At 39.6% G+C, this 20315-nt stretch overlaps 1 protein-coding gene across 1 annotated transcript in view; it reads right to left on the reverse strand.

The window, feature by feature from the left end:
- The window catches only part of LOC310901171 (uncharacterized protein), a 32128-nt gene extending 14697 nt beyond the window's left edge, over window positions 1-17431 (reverse strand). Inside the window, 5 exon segments of the mRNA XM_083840300.1 lie at window positions 12630-12829; window positions 13708-13855; window positions 14577-14847; window positions 15392-16080; window positions 16844-17431. Coding sequence (XP_083696426.1) covers window positions 12630-12829; window positions 13708-13855; window positions 14577-14847; window positions 15392-16064 — 1292 coding nt within the window. The 5' untranslated portion in view covers window positions 16065-16080; window positions 16844-17431.
- Window positions 17432-20315: the final 2884 nt, after the last annotated feature.

A 20315-nucleotide genomic window follows, 5' to 3' on the forward strand; every position in this document is an offset into this window, starting at 1 on the left:
ATAATTCTAAAAATCCAACTTTGAAAACTACAGTTACAATAGTGGAAAGTTCAACTACAGAAAGGTCTTATTGGTCCTAGGTATATGTAATTTCACCTTTTATTAGGGTAGTAATGATTGACTTAAAAAAGATTTTTTTTACAACAGCAGCCTAAATTCTTACATCAGGCATGGAAACACTGGCTCCATTTCTGCATGCACGAAAATGTATCATTGGCTTGCTTGCTCCGTTTTTCTCTTTAGCACATTTTCTGAAGAAATACTATTTGTCTCTTAGCTCTAATATAAACACAGCTTGCATGTTGCTCTTATCTGATGTATCATGTTTATACTTTGGGAGACAACCATGTTGAGTTTTGTAATTGATATTAGAGAAAACTCTAGTCTCATGTTTTTGTTTCATTAGGGCTGTAAGAACTGGCAAATTTCTGCAAACAATCACACAGTGGCCATTCAATGAGCCATGCCGAACAAAGTAATAAGGTTTAATTAGCCCCATCTAATTTGACAGTTTGCTGCTGGCACACTATCTGTTAGTACAGCTGGTTAGTGATGCATGTATGTGTATGAAATAAAGATCACTCCTTCTAAGTTTTCTTTGATTTTCAGGTATTACATTGATTGAATATTGCAATTTCAAACTGTTTTCCCATACAGACTTTGCCTCCGTTGACTGTCCAATTTAAAAACAGGTCTCAGTTAATAAGATGAAGATGTGCTTCATTTTGTACTTTTATAAAGGCTGTTTTAAAGCCAAACATTGGCAATGCCTATACCAAATCAATATTCTAGTTGCCTGGGTATGTGAAAAGTTTAGATCATCCAAGTAACCACAATCTGTATGGTCAAGACTATAATAACTCCAACACATATCATTGTGTCAGAGTAAAAAAAACCCTGAGCACAGCACAGAGCTAGGCTTCTCAAGACAATGTTAGGCCTGCACAGAGATAGTCACAGGTTTAAGTTTACAGTTTCTTCACTTGTAACTCAGAAATTATACTTTTGTTGTTGTTGTTGTTCACATGTCGATGTTTATCAACAAGATTAGGAAATTGCCTTACATGAAATTTCCAAACCCATATTTCTAAGCCAAGGTTTATCCATTTTTGGATACAGTTAGTTTAACCCACAATTACAATTAGTGAAGACATTTGAACAGAGAAAAGATAAATCACAGAATCACAGAATCGTCTAGGTTGGAAGAGACCTCCAAGATCATCTAGTCCAACCTCTGCCCTAACACTAACAAGTCCTCCACTAAACCATATCACTAAGGGCTACATCTAAACATCTTTTAAAGACCTCCAGGGATGGCGACTCAACCACCTCCCTGGGCAGCCCATTCCAATGCCTAACAACCCTTTCAGTAAAGAAGTTCTTCCTAACATCCAACCTAAACCTCCCCTGGTGCAACTTTAGCCCATTCCCCCTCGTCCTGTCACCAGGCACGTGGGAGAATAGACCAACCCCCACCTCTCTACAGCCTCCTTTAAGGTACCTATAGAGAGCGATGAGGTCTCCCCTGAGCCTCCTCTTCTCCAGGCTAAACAACCCCAGCTCCCTCAGCAGCTCCTCATAAGACTTGTTCTCCAGACCCCTCACCAGCTTCGTTGCCCTTCTCTGGACTCTCTCTAGCACCTCCATGTCCTTCTTGTAGCGAGGGGCCCAAAACTGAACACAGTACTCAAGGTGTGGCCTCACCAGAGCCGAGTACAGGGGGACAATCACTTCCTTAGACCTGCTGGCCACACTGCTTCTTATACAAGCCAGGATGCTGTTGGCCTTCTTGGCCACCTGGGCACACTGCTGGCTCATATTCAGCCGACTATCAACCAATACTCCCAGGCCCTTCTCGGCCAGGCAGCTTTCCAGCCACTCATCTCCCAGCCTGTAGCTCTGCTTGGGCTTGTTACGCCCCAGGTGCAGGACCCGGCACTTGGCCTTGTTGAACTTCATGCAGTTGACCTCAGCCCATCGCTCCAGCCTATCCAGATCCTCCTGCAGAGCCTTCCTTCCCTCGAGCAGATTGACACACGCACCTAACTTGGTGTCATCTGCAAACTTACTGAGGGTGCACTCGATCCCCTCATCCAGGTCATCGATAAAGATATTAAAGAGGACCGGCCCCAGCACTGAGCCCTGGGGGACTCCACTAGTAACCGGCCTCCAACTGGATTTGGCTCCATTCACCACAACTCTTTGGGCCCGGCCATCCAGCCAGGTTTTAACCCAACAAAGCGTACGCCAGTCCAAGCCCCGAGCAGCCAGTTTCTCGAGGAGAATGTTGTGGGAAACGGTGTCAAAAGCCTTACTGAAGTCAAGGTAGACCACATCCACAGCCTTTCCCCTCATCCACCAAGCGCGTCACTTGGTCATAGAAGGAGATCAGGTTCGTCAAGCAGGACCTACCTTTCATAAACCCATGCTGACTGGGCCTGATCGCCTGGTTGCCCTGCAAGTGCCGCATGATGACACTCAAGATAATCTGCTCCATGAGCTTCCCTGGCACTGAGGTCAAACTGACAGGCCTATAGTTCCCCGGGTCTACCCTCCGGCCCTTCTTGTAGATGGGCGTCACGTTTGCTAGCCGCCAGTCGACTGGAACCTCCCCTGATAGCCAGGACTGCCGATAAATAATGGAAAGCGGCTTGGCCAGCTCCTCCGCCAGTTCGCTCAGTACCCTCGGGTGGATCCCATCCGGCCCCATCGACTTGCGTACATCCAAGTGTCGTAGCAGGTCGCCAACCATTTCCTCATGGATAGTGAGGGCCACATCCTGCTCCCCATCCCCTTCCACCAGCAAAAAAAAATTATTTTCTGCCGAAGCAGAGCCTCAGAAAATTCCACGACACTCGTGCTTGTTCCTCTCCACGGAAATCTTTAGTAAAAGGCGAAAGATTTATACGATCTGAAGAGAAACCAGAGTATAAAAACTAGTGTATATATATATATATATCTATACCAGAGTATAAAAACTAAACCTATATTCAGTAATCCTGGCTAGTGCAGCCTATCTGTGCTTCCCAGCAAAATTCAGATGAGCTTTGTGAACATCATGCAAAAAAGTGGGCAAATTTCATAGAAACAGGAGTCAGAAGTCAGAGGTGTGAAGTGAGATCCCTGATGGAGTGATTCCATGGAGCAATTGCATGGGGGGAAGCTCAGCCATGGGGCTGGAAAAAGACCTAGCGTAGAGCAGAGAGATAGAACTGCCAGAAAAATACTGAAGTAGAAAAGAAAGAGATATGAGTGTTGTGCTCTTCTAACACACATGCATCCAATCAGTAATAAAAGATCAAGATTTGTCCAGCTGTGTTGGCAAATAGTTTCTTCCAGCAACATTTAATCCAGTCAAAATGGCAAAGAAATATTAAAACCTGAGGATCTTAATCAGATATTAAGATGTGATATTTCTGGAATTATGTCTCTCTGAACAAATATTTTACTTTTAAACATAGTCAACAAGTGTGTAAGTGTTTTTTTTTCCCACATTTTTACCTCTATGAAATAGAATCTTAAAATCAAAGTCTAGTTTGGAAGGAACATCCACAGGGCACTTAATATAACCCTCTTCTCAAAACATGCCTAATTAGATAAGGTTCCCTGAGGACTTGCCTCCAAGGATGGAGATTTTACAACCTTTTTGGGCACCCTCTTCTGGCATCTAACTCATGGTTTAAAAAAAAATAAAAAATAAAAAATGTTCCTAATTAGAATTTTCCATATTCAAACTGATCATTTATTTTCTCTTCAGTTTCTGCCCACTTCAGCATCATGCTTCTCTTTGGCATTGTCCTGAAACTTCTGGATTGTCATTTATAGCCAGTACATTGCCTTTATTCATCTGGACCTTGCTTAGCAGGAATTAAAGGAAAACCTCCATGGCTCTCCTGCTCCTCTGTCTCTGTCAGGTTTTAGGTGAGAGCTTTGTGCAGCAAAGTGCACATGGATGCTTTGGCCCCAGAAGAGCATTGCAAAGGCAGTGGAGAAGCTCAAAAGAGAGAATAAGTTGTTCTTGCCACCTGCCTCTGTTGTAAAACCTAATGACCTCCTTGTAAAACCTAATGCAAAGTCAGTACTGCTGGTGGATACCTTGAGATGAGCCAGCCTTCAACTACATTGCTGCTTTCCAGGGAGATGCAGAAGTAACTTACAGCTTTCAAGCTGTGCTAATCCCTGGTGTTATCAGTGAGTATGTGGGAGTGAAGCCTAATCACATAGAGGACCTGTTGTTTACTGGTTGCCATTTAAAAGGTAATGAGGAATGGAACCGACAGCTTGGTAAGAAAACATCATGAGAATTACACATCACTTCATAGAACATCATCAATATTTTGTTATGGAGGTTAATTTTATGGTAGTTCAGATGTATGACTGAGCTCAAAGATCAGCATGCAAACAATAAGAGAAAAAGGTTTTAATTAATGTCTTTGAAGTGTTTTCTAAAGAAAGACTGGAACACCCATTAAATCCACAGAGTGCCAGAAATAATTCTTCATTTTTGCCCACAGAAATGAGATACAAGACTTAGGTCTCAGTGGTTAGTTCAATGTTGCCAAACTCCATGAATACTGGAGTGTTTAGCAAGGCTGTTTTCCCCTTAAACTTCTCTTGACCTTTCATCATCTTTCTCCACCCAAAGTCCACCTCCATCCAAAGCATACATGTCAAATCCAACTGTAGTGCTTTGGAAAGAAAACAGAGCTGGAATTCTTGGGGGATCATGGGAAGAACCATTTTTGGAATAAATGTCAGTAAAAAAGAAACTAAACAAACATAGTCTTATAGTTAAAAAATGGAAAGATGGGACACATCAGATCCTTCCTACTGCCTCTGAACTAATTTGCATTTTGCTGTGCTGAGTTAAATGAAGATTTTTATCTGTGATGCTTTAGTTTGTACAGAACAACTATAGAAAGGAATGTTTTTAGAAGAGAAGCAAGTATTAAAACTTTGTGTGTTTACCCAATTGTGTTTTTGTCCTCCTATTTTTCTTCATTTCTTTTTAGTGCAGAAAGTGAATTATTGCTGTAAGCAGCCTCCACATGTTATACTACCCAAAAACTGGCCAAAATGTGAGTCATCTGAGATTGGAATAGCTCTGAGTTTCATTTATAATTCATAGGACTTCACTGAATGAGTTGGATGCAAATGGGTCTAAATTAAACACTGTGTCTAACTCCACTGTACCAGATCTACTAAGTCAAAGAGAGGCAACCACCACCTCCTCAAGCCTGGCAGAGAACAGGCCTTTGGCAGATGCTGAGGTGGCAATTGCTGGTGGGTAGAACAGCTATAAGTATGTCTCAGAAGAGAAACTTCATTTGCTGCAGTGCTCTATAACTGCAGCACAACTTGGTGCAGGAGACACACCCCACACCCTCACCCCACACAGTGCACTCCTCCCCTTAATTCCAAAATAAGGAAGAAGGAGCAAGAAGCAATTATGACACATCAGCTGCCAGTTCCTATTCATGAGCTTGCCTTGGAGAAAGAAGTTCAGGAAGCTTGCCCCAAAGACTCAAGGATATACAAAAGCTAGACTAAAACCTCTTAAAACCAAAACCTTAAATATGCCATAGAGTACATAAATAAAAGACAATGCAAACAAAATTGTCATATAAAAATGACACAGAATTAGAAATCCTAGAAAGTTAACAGAAGGGTCAGAATCTTTATTTTGAACATTTCCAAGCTGTAATGCATTAAAGACCTTGTATATCTAGCATGAGGGTCAAACCCAAGCCAACTTTTGTAATCTAAGCAGTAGAGAAGCAACAGCACCACTGCACTTGCAAGTGAGAGTCTCAGCCAGAGCAAGCTTGTGTCAAGAAGCATCATCTCATGGCGCTCTCCTTGTCCCTGTGTAATTGCTGGGCAGGAGCCTGGGTCAGTATGAATATGGCAGGCTGAATATGGCACCTATGTTACTTGGGGATCAAACAGGAGGCAACTGATCTGAACATGTACCGTGTGACTAAATAACATCTAACTGGTTGGGGTGAAAAGTGCAATGTTAAATATTTTCCCCGGCAATCATTTCCTTTGGTTCCTTTTTCTTTGGCATCATTTTTTTGTCTTATTTATGCCAAAAGCTCTAACATTTACAAATTAAGTTCCAATCAAGCATTACAAAACTCAGTCTATGTTGCACACTGGCCTGCCCAGGCAGATGAGCTAATTAGCTCTGGCGTACTACTGGCTGCTCTTGCTTCCCTACCTCACAGGAGCTGCTAGAGGAACCTCAACTTGTGCCTCTGCTGCTCACAGCACCATATGGACATCTTGGACAACATGGTAATCCCCCTTTCCCTCCTATGTGCTCCCTTGTACTGCTGTAAACCAGGAAAACATCCCAAAAGTAAACACATAGACTTCATCCTTTTTTCATGTAAGAGCTGTGCTCTTCAAGACATGACATGCTTCTTCACAGAAACTCGAAGAGCATGTCTATTTACTAACAATTCCAAAAGAGCAGATAGTTTCCTGGTCCATGTTCTGCAGAAAGGTTATTTTCCTTAACACCATTGTCAAAACCACCCTTCTACAGAGGGGAAACAGGAAACTATTAGGAAACTGTACCCCAAGTAACACAGGTAACAGGGGCTCTAGCACAATTGTTATGTCCTCTTCTACTCTTTGTTGTCTTGCTTGAACTCCATACAGAATAGGAAGGCAAAAAGAATCCTGGAGGTTGTATATCAGCTTCTGAGAAAACTCTCCCTTTTTCTATTTATTTTTTATTTTTTTTAATGCAGGCATCTAGTGGTTTGCATGCTGTTGAAGATACTGTGATAATAGTCTGTGACATATTTTTCACTTAACTCATAACACGAAATTTCAGGTCCGCTTAAACTGGAGAAATCTCATAATAAATGTCAAAGCCAGCTATCCAGAGAGAATAAGAGATGTGAGGAATGTGATGGAAAGCCAACAGCCTCAGCTGAAACATGATTTGTTCATGGAGCCATGCATTTCTGATGGACAGTATAAACCTTCTTTTCTGCAGACTGAATTGATTTGTGACGGAAATTGTTTCTGACATAAAATGGTTTCCGGTTTACAGTGATCTCAGATTTTTGGACATTGAAGCATGTTGCTATTCCTGGAAAGGTGAAGTAGGAAGAGCTGAAAGCTCTGTAACCAGCCTCAGAGGACATAATCAGGAAGTAATTCATGGAAATCAAACTGATCTTCAGGAAAACATCCTGTGAATCTTTGTTTGGCAGAAAGTAGCAGACAGCATTGGACCAGGTAAACTTCAGAATGCACAGGAGGGAAGAAGTTTCAAACGAGATTTTAGGAGTGAAACACAACAGTACTTCAAGTGATTGTCTGTGTGCATCAACATATAATTATCATAATACTCTACTATCTTCATATGCAGAGAAAAAATATCATGAAATAAGTAAGACAAAAAAGACTAAAACGTTGTATTTGAAGAAGAGACATACAACTCTTTGCCAAGGATTTGCAGGAGTCAAATAACCACAGACCTTCCATCCTGTCCTACAGATATTTTTTCTCCTGGCCAGATGACAGAATATAAGCCAAGAATCTAATGTATAGCAGAATTACTGAGTTAACATTATGAATCTCCATTCAAAGGGGTTGGAAACATTTCTGTGAAGTGCATCATTTGTTTTGTTCTGGCTTTTGCCGTTTCTTAGCAGCCACTGATTTTTCAGCAGTGAAAAATCACCAGGTTGTTTGAGAGCTGAGAAATTCACATAATATTGCCTAGGAATGACTGTTAGTTACTAACTGAATGACAGTTGCTAGACTCTCTGAATATATAATGCAATATGTGATATCTGACTTTGAGAAGTCAGACACCCCCAAGAAATGAGGCTGGGACATGACTGGTACCAACCAATTATTTTTTCGCAGGGATGATTTTTTTCCCAAAAAGAAGATGCTATGGATGTGCTGATCAATGATCAACACCAGGAAAGACATGCTGGCATTAAGCAAAGACTCCTACCCCACCATCCCTGAAGCATCATGGGGTCCATTCATGCCAGAACTTCATAAACCTTGCTAATTTTTTACTTTGTCATTGTGTCTTGAGAATGACATGCAGAAAGAACAGTACCATGCTGTACAGGAATATAATATTCAGGATCAAAACAACACTAACAAGATGTGACTGTTACAACTACAAAGGTGATTAACTTGTAAAGGACCTTAACTGTGGTATGATTCTGCGATATCTCCTGTCTGATGAGGATACACTGACATCGGAACAATGCACCTCAGCTTTGACAGGAATTTCTTTAAGCAGTCTCTGCCTTCTATCCTTATCAAAATATGGGTTCCTATTTGTGCTTACATTTACCAGAGCATTAGTCAGTCGTTCCAGTAGAATATGCAATTTGCTTTTCAGACCCTGACCTTTAAGGTTGTTGGCTATGTTACATGCCTTTAGTTTCTTCCTAGCTGATGCCACACAGCACTGGGAACAAAGAGAGACCTGCACATTGGCACTAACCACTGACTGGTTGAAATATGTTATTTTCCTCAATTTACTTCAAGTATATTATTACCCTCTCTGCCCCCACACTTTGCTTCTAGTTGCTTTTTTCTTCTTTTATGACCTTTAGCACTACTCACAATTTCTGTTGGTTTTCTTCCAAATGCCTTTAAATTTTAATGTATTTTGTGTGTAAGGGTTAAACGCATCTCCGCCATGGATTAATTCTGTTTTTTGAGCTCCTTATTTATCTTTTTATATTTTTCTTCACTTTTATAGGTAACTCTTTACTAGTTATGACAAAACAACAAATACACTCTTTATTGCTATTCCCACAGTGCTTTCTTTCCTCTTCTTATTTCAGAGAGCCATTCAGTGTGTGCTGCACCAAGGCTTCTTCTGTGGACTGGCATTCTTCTATGACTGTTAACCCAAAATAGAATTTAGAGGAGACTACAAAGTCATACAATCGCAGTTTTCTCTGAGAGTCCACATACACATCACTGAGGCTGAGGCTCTGGCACACACATGGTTGTGCGTGCTCCCACGTCAGATTTGTGTGCAGGCTTCAGAGCAAGCTGGGTTAGAGGATGTCCCTTGCACTTTGTCCCTCAGGTGGTCGATTAGGCCAGCTCCATCCTCTAGGAATGTCATGGCATTTAAGTGATATGAAGCTGCACTTGCACAGAACATCAGAAATTCTTATGTAGCTCAAAGAAAAGTCCTTCCCCTCTTGCACTGAGACTTCTTGATCATGATATCCAGTCAGCAGACAAATCAACAACAACAACAACAAAATCCATAAAAGAAGAAAAAAAGAAATAGCTGATTGAAAGAAGAATCACTTTCCTGAACAAAACATGACTACATTAAATTTGTAACAACCTCAAGGCTGACAGCTTTGGGGGCTTTTATTCAATTCTTCTATACTCATTATTTAACACTCAAATATGCCATCTGCTGCATATTTCCAGTAAAAGTAATTTCCTCATCTTTGACAAAACAAACAGGGAACCAAGGAATACACCTGTATACAGCTCGTACTCCTATCTGAAAATGGTTTGCTACCAACAGCAATTTCATGATATTTTTTGGTTATCCAGTTAATCAGTGATAATTTAGTATTGCAGAGAGTTCTAATGATAGACAGTCTAAAATTCACAAGGTCTCATTTAATTTTTTAGACAAGGTTTCCCAAGTATAAAGCATGATCAAGGCATGCTTTTGTTCAGAACTTGGATCCTGGCTACATTTTATCTGATCTTGAAATAATACTAACCTAATACTTGACCTAATACTTCTAGAAAGCTAGGGACTAAACTCAGAGTATAAATAAGATAATCCAGTGCATGTGGACAGAAGGTGTTTTAAATTGCCTTAAGGATTCTAAGAAAAGGATAAGTAGCTCATAAATATTAAATAGTTTTGAAGTGGAAAACACACTGCTTGGACATACTGGAGAGCTGTAAGTATTAAAGACATTATATGAAATTGTCAGAACATTCTGGTCTTTTACATTCAAGGAAGGTACATTATAGCTGGAACAGGTGTAAAAAGATGATATTAGGAACATGCAGACAATGAGAAGATGAAAAAGAGCCAGGACTGGTAAAAAGCATGGGCTGAGGGAAGATAAAAATGAAATCTGTACATACAGAGAAGGTAACATCTGCAAAAGAAGAGGTATTTCAGCTGACAAATAAGAGTGGAATAAGAAACGGAAGGGTTTAAATTGTCCAGAAGCAAACTGTAGTTAGAAAGTAAAGGAAGGTTTATAACAATGAGAATAGCAGGGATGAAAACACAAATACCCTTACCTCCAGCCCCTATATTTTAAAGCAAAATTTAATCAGTTAGTGAAAGATATGACATAGTGAATGGCATACGATTGTTTAAGAACTGTGGGGTTTTTTTGTTTGTTTGTTTTTGAAAAATAGGTTATGCATATTTCAAGATTGCACTTTTATTGGAGGAGGGGAATTTAACAGTTTTCTGAATTCAATAAAATATAAAATTTATGTTATATAAGCATAGTTCTATGCAAATTCAAATTAAGCATCCTACTCATTCTGTATGCTTCTTTTGGGAAAATAATGTAGGGAAAGGTCCCACTCTATTAGAGTTTCACAATATACCTTGTAGTGTCTTTTAATACCTAAATGGCAAAGAAAAATTTGGCTCATTCTCCCAAGTGCAGCTTGAGTTTTCCCCATTCACTTTTAAATAGGTTAAGAATCAAGACTGCTTCTCAAAGAAAATCTGATTGGCAAAATATCATTTTGATATATTTTTTTTCCATGCTAGCAAATAGATACTATTGATCTGGGGTCCACAAGGAACAACAAACATAGTGTCTCTTGGTATTTGCCTATGGAGTTATTTGTCATTGCAAAGCTGGACTTCAGCATGTTGTCCTGAATTAGCCCTAAGATTTGCCAAGAACTTTTAAGTGATCTTCTCTAGAATCTGTTTATGTGTGTTATACCAAGATTAAGTACTTATATACGTCTAGTAGTCTGAAGCCAACAGCTTTTACTAAGTATTGAATAGACCAAATACAGCTATCAGAAAGAAAGCTTTATTACTTTTTACATGATTTTGAAAAGAATTTTGAGTGTGAACATCAAGTGTTGCTTGGCTGACATGGAAAAGACTCTTCTATTCCTTATCAGTATACCTACACCTACAAATTACTAACATTGATAGCATTAATTTAATGTCAGAGAAAATAAAGATCTTCAACCAGGATAACTGTGTTTTAGAAATATTATCATTTTTATTTTTGTCACAGACATTTTAAGAAACTAAAGTCTAAAAAGTTGCCATTTGTATTTTACTTTTTTTTTTTTAATTTATTATTATCTTTACAAGTTTGAGTTATTCTATAGCAAAAGATCTAATCAATCTGTAATTTAAGTGCTTCTGTTGGCTTTCTATATTTTAATAGGATGTGTTAAGGATGCTAATTTTAAAAAGTAAAGAATAAAATAATTTAAATATTTACTGATTTGTGTTTCCTTCATTTCATAATACCACAACTACCTGGCATATCTGGTATGTTAAAATTCTATTGACCAAGAATCACTATAAAGCAACACAATACAATAGCAATAAATTAGGCTGATGCAACTTTGAATGAAAAATGAAAAATTTCAAGTAACCGTATGTCTTTATTCTATAACAGTAATCCACTGTTAATGCTTAGAAAGTGACTTATCAAATATTACCTGCATTTTGCATGTGTGTCTATGATAGCTTTCTGAGCTTAATGCAGGTTAACAGAACCTAGGAAAGCTTTGCTCTTCCCAGTGAGAAAATAAAATTTTTCTGTAGTTATAATTATTCATTCCTCCTCTTCTCTACCATAGTCTGCCATGTCTAGCTGGAAAGTGTGGCAGTGAAGGCGGCATCAGTAGGAGAAATGAGAAATGACAGTAACAATAAATCCATAAAAAGAAAACTAGTGCTATGACATGGACTGCCCCACCATTTATTTTATCTCAGGGTACTGGCAATACCTCAGTAAAGCAAACCAACTTTCTTGTCTGCATGAGGAAGGCTTCCACAAAGGAGACAAGGAAGCAAGCTAAAACAACCACGCTGATCAACCCTTTGCATCATAGTGTATTCCAATGTCCCAGTCAGTAACCTTGCAACTTCATTCCATAAAAAAAAAAAAAAAAAAAAAAAAAAAAGGAAATTCACACCAATATTGAGGAAATCTGCATTTAAATCAGTTATCAAAGGTTGGTGGATTAAGCCGACAGGACTTACCCCTCCCATTTCCTTTTCCCCATTTCCCTTCTCCTGCCCTCCCACACACACAATCTGAGTGTACAGCAATAGCTACATCATCCAAGGGACTGCAGCCCACCTCACATACCCCACTGCAGCATGTCAGGAAGGGCTTCTTACAAAAAAGGTGGAAAGGTGACTTGTACTTCATCAATACTACAAGCTATATGCAGTGGTAGACAGGAGAAATACCAATGTCTTTTGGACAAGGAAAAAATAGTTTTTGTCTCTTAAGGGATTAGAAATGTACATAATGATAATTGTAAAACAAGCACTAGTACACAGTGGTGTACAGAAATGTTTTACTGCATCACAGGAATTAGCCAGCAACGTGCAGAGGTGCATGTCCAATCAGTTATTTTTCAGAGGGTTTACGATTTTCCCTATGAAGAGGACGGTGCGGGTATACTTATCCACAACTGTCAGGAGAAAGGGCCTATTGAATTTGATTCGAGGTGGACGGGGAAAATCGCCAGATCTCCAGGTGATCTCCTTCACTGTGGCTCCCGCTGCTTCAGTGCCATTCTCATGAACATTTAGCACAGCTCTGTGGATCACCTGCAAGGACACAGAGCAAAACAAGCTCCAGCTGACAGGCTGGCAAGAGGAGACGAACTCCTCTGATGACCTGGGCCAGCTCCCCAGACATGCACGTGGCAGCTGAGACCCACCCTGGACACCGTGGGATGGAGGAAGGGAAGCCCCACCAGGACCAGGGTGGGGGTTAGGGTTGGGAATGGTAGCAGAAGGGAAGCCAGGCCGCCACCCTCTTTGGTCTTGCCAGAGAACCCTGCCTGGGTTGAAACGCAGCAGCACCAGCCTGGGGAAGCCCATCACCAACCCTCCCCTTCCCACCACAGCACCATCAACCACAATACCACCCCTGGCAGCCTCCGTTAGCTGTGTGTGCAGAGAACAACCCTCGAGCAGCGGACAGCCAAAGAGCACTCAAGATGACTGATGACAAGAAGTTTGGGTAGGAAAGAAACCTGGTAATTTAGCCTAGACTTTGTTTTGCGTTTGGCAGCTTCACGTGTTATCAGGAATCTACCCTGTCATCTAGTTGAAAAAAAATAACTTTTTGGGAGCACAAGAAGGGCAGGAATAATAGCTTTTTACCCTCTCTAAGGGGAGTTAGAGGATATTTTACCAAAGTTAATGTGCTACCTTTAGATAATTTTGTTCGGTAGCCAAAAGAACATCTAATGATATGTATGTCTTCTTCCTCATCCTTGAGCCATGTGTGTGTAACCCCTTCTGTGCAAGTGTGGCTTCAGTTTTAGGAATGGTATGTCTTCCCTTGCCTCCAGACTGGTAGCTGTTGATGACTGGATTTTGCTTCAGAGAAACTGGGATAAGCTTTTCATATAATATTAATGACAGATTCCCAGGAACAGACAAATCATGTGGTCCCTATGTTTCATGTGCTGACTTACTTTTGAAAGTATCAGTCCAGGCTCCTCAGTAATTCCTGACAGATCAGCGTGTTCGGTGAATAGATCAATCATACCCATTTGTTTGACTATCTTTTTCACATCATAGGTACCAGAAATAGAAAATTTTGGTATGTGTAGATGTATTTTTCTGTAACAAATAACATAAATAGGGACAAATTTTCAACTAGGTAATGCTCTTCAATGGCTTCACTTTAGTGACAATTCTCATTTATTTTTCTAAATGTTATAAGTTGAACTGAAAGCAGTTTCAGGGTTCAAATAACACTTCTGGACAGTATATCCATGTAATGTAGAGTGTTGGAGCAGTATGAGCCCATCTTAACCTCTACCTTCACAGTGGGTTTCAAAGAGTTGCCCAGTGGGATACTGTCCCATCAATTCTGCTGCAAACAGAGCCTCACTAGGAAGCAGGTGTTCCTCAAAAGATTATAGTTAGTTGTCCTAAGGCTGTTTGAATACAGAACAGGGCCTAGGCCACCACAGAAACAGCTTCAGTAATGGTGAATGATTAAAATTTCTTTTTATACAAAATACTGCAGATACCATCTGGCTCTCAACACCCTAATGCCCACTTCAGAAATAAAAAAAACTAAAATTCCATTTTAGTTTCACATTGCCCATATGGGATAAGTGCCTATTAACTTAGTCAACTTGGTGCTAAGCAACTTGTTTTTCACTACCCAGAACTGCTTTTCATTTTTCAACTAAGAAAAAGGAAGTCATGCAGAGAGGGACCAATAAGTGAACAGAGTTCAGGAAAATAACCTGTCCTTTAATGTTTTGTCTTGGTGAGACAAACATTGCTAATTTATAACATGGTCACATCTCACCCTAGCAAAATCTCTTACCTATCTTGGAGGAACTTTACCCATTTGGACATGGTCCTTTTCAAGAGAGCATCTTCCACCTGTTTCATCTTCCCTTCATCAGGCAAAACAAATAATGCTGCAACATTTCCATTGTAAGGTATCTGAACCAGCCAACAGGACAGCTCTTCATCAAAGTAATTTCTGTAGTAACCCTTCCGATACATCATGTCAACTTTTACAGTTGTTTTCTCATCCACAAAAAAATCCTCTTGTTGTGTATATAAAGCACTGAAGGGTTTCTCCCAATGGGCTTTGACAAAAAGAAAAATAATTTGGTGAAATACAAAGAGGAATGGTCACTATGAATAAGACAGGATCTAGTCTCACAGTCTTCCTTTGGTTAGAGCAAACATTTTTTTTTTTTTTTCATGTTACTGCACACTTACGTGTTCCAGTATCACAGCTTTTATTTCCTAGGTGCTTGAAAAGAATTATGGATAATACTGAAAACACCGTATTTCATTAGAGCATGAGTCTATCATAACATTAAAGAATTTACCAAGCACAACAAATATATTTGTTAAAAAAATCCAGTCTTTTACTCAACCAGGTGAGGACACAGACATTCATGCTGACTACACATGTACATGATTTTATAGGAATAATTTCCAGATAGTGAACATGGGTTCTTTCAACTAAAAAACAAAACAAAACAAACAAAAAACAAACAAAAACAAAACAAAAACCCCCACCCTTTTACTAGAAACTACAGTTTCTTTCTCTTTGATTTTCATTCCCTGTAATAAACAGTAAGCATCTAAGTTACAACTTTAGCACCCTTTGATATTTCTTACCTTTAAAGAAGACATAGTTAACAAGAACCATTGCAGTGAGAGGATCAAGATTTTCCACTAATTTAACAATTTTCCCATTTGTCTTTTCCTCAATATAACTGTTGATCTGATTCTCAGCACTAGAGGAGTTGTTAAAGTCAGTAGAAAAGACTTCAGACTCATAAAAGCTTTTGACATCATCCAAGAACTTCTGTAGTGGTTTTAACATCTCTTCTATAAAAAGGGCATTGCCCAGGCTCAGCTGGAGATCGCCATCTGAACGGTTCAGCATGTGGAGAAGCTGGCAAAAACCTTCATGTATTTCCTGCTCCTGAGTCTTTTTCAGGTTGAAGGCAAGCCCTTCCAGAATCTGCGTCAGCGTTGCTGACTTGGCACCCAGAGCCAGCATTGCAAAGGAAGCAGAGATGCTTATGGGTGAAAAGAAAATATTTTGATCAGTTGCCTCGGATGCAACCAGCTTGTAAAATGAAAATGCAAAATCAGCATTGCTGGGAGCTAGTTTGACAAAAGTTCTGTTTTTATCTGGATAAGCTCCTTCCCCATGAGAACTGTGACCTGGGTAATATGCTCCTTTAGGATCATCCTGCTTACTGCGGTAGCGAGGGTGCTGATGACACTGGGCAGCAGCACACAAACCAGCCAGCAATAAACACAAGGAGAAGGTGGGCTTCATTTCCTTTTAACCCCTCCTGGAAAAGAGATAGACACACCAAATATGGCACGGAAACTAATTTCTGCATCCTTGTGTGCTCCAGCCATGTAAAATGAGACTCTCAGAACACACCTGTTCTCAAAAATCTCTCACTTTTGTTTCACTTTCCTGATGCCAGTGATCCCCAGAAAGAATGTGTGGTAACTATGTGCATAACTGAGTACTCTCTCAAAAGACGCAATGTTGTTCATAATAACAAGTTAAAAAAAATAGTGTAAAACTGTTTTTTGGCTTGCTGCTTTGTTAGTTTTAAATTGCAAATAACTGGTAGTTTTTGACCTTTTCCCCAGAGAAAATGGTGGAAGCTGGTTTTATTCTTGATACTGCAGGATGGCTATTGCAGCACTACTAGTCTTTCTCTCTTCATCAAATAAATAGATAATTAAATATATGTTAAACAAAAATCTGATATAAACACAGATCATACTTTCTAGGAGAAAAATTACAAAATGCTTACACAGTTTTCTCAAAGATAAAGTTGGGTCACTGTGGCAGCAAAATATCTTTATAGATATCTGTTTTTTCCAGAACTTTTTTTTCCCTTTTTTTTTTTTTTTTTTTTTTTTTTTGAGTAGTTAAAGTGTCTTCTTTGTTAGCAGGAAGTTCTTGCTGTTTTGAATTTTTGCATAACAGATACACCAGTCTGTTTACATGTGAAAAGTTTCCCTTCCTGGGCAACAACATAATCCCCCAAACTGATGTGTCCAAGTGATCCAAGAGAAAGCTGAAAGGGTACTTACAGCGCTACAAAGAGGACCCTGATGTGTTCCTCTGATCTTGTCTGCTCCTTGCTCCCTTCAGTACCATTAAACAGGCTTAAGCAGAGTGCCCCCGTTAATCATTAATTACTTCAAATAAAAATTACCAGTGAGGATGCACAGCAAGTAGTAATGACATAGGTATTATGGACAGTTTGTTGAGACTAATTGTCCAAGCCAATATTGCTGGATGGAGGGGTTCTGGAAGAGAGGGAACACATCTCCTGCTGTTCCCATGCTTGTGGATTCCCATGAGAAGCCTTCTGCGTGGGTCTGGTGGGAGAGCTGTGCCCGTTGTGGCTGGAGCTGAACATGGTGAATTCACGTGAAGGCCACCCACAGCCTGGGTCTGGCTCCTGGGGACAAAGGTCCCAGCGCAGCTCCCCAAGAAGCGCAGCCTGCCTGCCCGACCGCCTTTCCCAGCCTGGTCTCAGGGGGACAGCAAACAGGACAGGGGTGCTGCCAGACACGTAACTCCTCTTGTCAGGATTTCAAAACAGGGTTCAAAAAAAAAATTTATAAAGCCTTATAAAGCTTATTCTGCCTTACCATACTCCCTTTTTGACTCCACATTTACTGATCTGGGGGCTTCTCTTCAGGGGAGCAGACTGTAACTGGTGATAGTCTCTAGGTTTCTTTAGTGGATAACAACAGCTGGCAATGTGTCTTTACCACCCTTGGGAGACATCGCCGGTCAGTGCAGCTGCTGCCCCATTACTGCTGGACATCACCTGTGACTGAGTATTGGTGTGGTTGGTGAAGTTCTCTCCAGCCTTTTAGAAACAAAACCAATAAGAACACCACAAACAAAACAAAATCAAACCAAAACAACAACAGGACAGCAAGAGCACAGACAGAAAAAAAATGTGGAAGGAAAAGGGACTTGGTAGAAAACTCTCTTTCATCAGCTCTGTTTTGTGAAAGGCCTGGGACAGCTGGAGCTCTAGCTCCAGGGGAGACATGGGTGCCTGGCCAGCTGCACAGCAAATCGATGCTAATTTCTTTGGAGCAACAATGGATAAGCTAACAATTCCATCCTGGGAACACAGACATGTTTAAGAGAGCAGTTAAGTATGTGCCAGACAAAAATGTACAGACTATGCATACCTGATTGCATTGACACCTCCCAAAATACACTCAAGTTCCTTATGGTTTAATGAGTGACAGTGCTGTGGTGGGAATACCTACTTGGTACTTCCTGCTAAATGCCTGGGGAAGGCAATGAGGAGGAAAGGTACCTTCTGATGCTATCTAAGAACACAAAACAGGAAAGAATGTTTATGTTGCTTTCAATAGAAAAACAAAACAAAACAAAATAAAACAAACAAAAACAGATATATTGTGGTTTCTAGCCATTATGGGATCAAGGAATAGTTAATTCAGTGATGTCACGTTGCCTAGCAAGTATCTAAGCCATTCAGAGAGAAGACTTCATTTTCTAGGTTTCACTATGCCAAAAAACTAAATCTATAAAAGATAATGCACATAATTCCTTCCTTACCACCAAAGACAGGCTAGACTTTTCTTTTCTATAGTCAAACAGCCGAAGAGGGCAGGGCACAACATTTTCTTATTGACATCAGCAACACTAATCTTATGTTTGCTGACCAAGTGACTGGAGCACTTGGTCATTTGATCTGGATACAAGACCCTCAAATCTTATGAACAGTTCAACCTGAGAAAATCAGACCCAAACCACCCATTCTGCAGGGGAATAGCTAATCCTCAGGCTGCAAGAGACTGACAAGAAAGTGGAAGGAAAACAATTCCCAGCCTTCATTCTTAGGATGTTCTTCCTAAAACTAAAATGAAATTTAAAAAATACTTAAATGAGTTGTGCAGATAATTGTTTGGATTTTTCTGCTTATGAAAGGCACACAATATGTATGTACAGAAATACAGATAGATCTATAGGTATTCATATGACTGAGGAAAGATCAACTAGCATGACGTGTTAACCTAATAATGCAGGCACAAGCCTGGGAGACAGAAAACTTAGATTTCTATCCAAGAACTATCCAAGCATGTTGTTGAATGCACATAAGAAGAAACAATGCCCCTAGAAATTGTTTTTGAATGTGATACCTTATCACACAAGATGTGCGTTACTAATTCTAACCATATGAGTATTGTGTGAGGAGTTCTGCTAAAGATAATCATTATTGTTGCTAAATCAGAACCTGTGGCAAAAATTAATGCATTGTGACTCAAATTGGACAAAAACTGAAGAAATTTTGTCTCTAATTGTGAGGTTTTATTAACAGAACTATATCTACAAAAGACCTTTTCTTCAAGTACTTGAAAAACTGCACACTTTGTGGATTTTATATGATGAAATTCCCATTCTTTAAACCAATTTTTGCTAATAGTAAAAATATTTTTCCTACCATTTTATGAAGTGATGTAAAAATATTTTAAGCTTAATCATTAGGATTTTGTTGAAAGACTTGAAAATCACATCAAATGTAAATGAAAGGAATAAAAAACAGAATATATTAAAAATGAGGCAAGGAGTTAAGTTGATTAGGCTGTAAATACCCAGGCTGAGAGACCTTAACTCTTTCAGAGAAGTCATCATCATCAGAATGAAATAAACCATTAGATATGGCTATTTTATATTTTAGTTAAATGTAGACTCCTTCCAGCAAGCTGTGGTGAGGTAGAAGCACCTGTCTTTACCTGATCTCATAGTTTTATGTTAGTTTAGTATCCAGCTCCTCATTTTAGGCAAACCATCCCTCTGTCATCAACTTCAGTAGCGTCCAGCCAATAAACTAGCCCAAAGACATTAATGAGATTAAAATTCTGAGTTTATCCCTCTGTTCTGTTCTAATGAAGATTAAGAGCACAACGTCAGTGCATGGTACTGATTCACATCACATTAAATTTTCATAGTACAAACGTTCATGTACGTTTTTCTCCCCACAAACTGCACTCCTAGGCTGGGGATCCGTGCCATGTGCTCATGGCTGGCTGCTGCCAGCAAAATTTACAGCAGCTGAGACCTGCCTGCCATCCCCACAGCAGGTACAAACTTGGATATCACTGATTTTCACATGGTAGTATAATGTTTTTTCAATTTCCTACTTCTCTGGTAAGCCTGACTGATATTTGGCAATGAACTGCAGTGTTATGAAGGGTAGCTAAGAGAAGGCCAGTGGCTACAAACATGAAAATCTGAGGCTGTTTCCTTTGGAAACCAAGCTGTTTGTTTTGTTTTCTTTGCATTTGAGGTTAAGAGTCACACTTTCTCAGCTTACACAGTTCATGTGACTCAATTTCTCATTATCTGTCATGAATATTTTCATCATCCTTATATTTACTTATGAAAAAAACCCAAGATATTATATATATTACCTTTCAATAATGATGTCACTCCATTTTTATAACTAGCTTTACTTATATGTGTTCTCCAAGAAGCTTATATTTTAATTCAGTTTCTGTGGCATTTGTT

The sequence above is a fragment of the Anser anser genome (assembly GCF_964211835.1).
Source record: "Anser anser genome assembly, chromosome: 5".
In the NCBI taxonomy this organism is placed as follows: Eukaryota; Metazoa; Chordata; class Aves; order Anseriformes; family Anatidae; genus Anser; species Anser anser.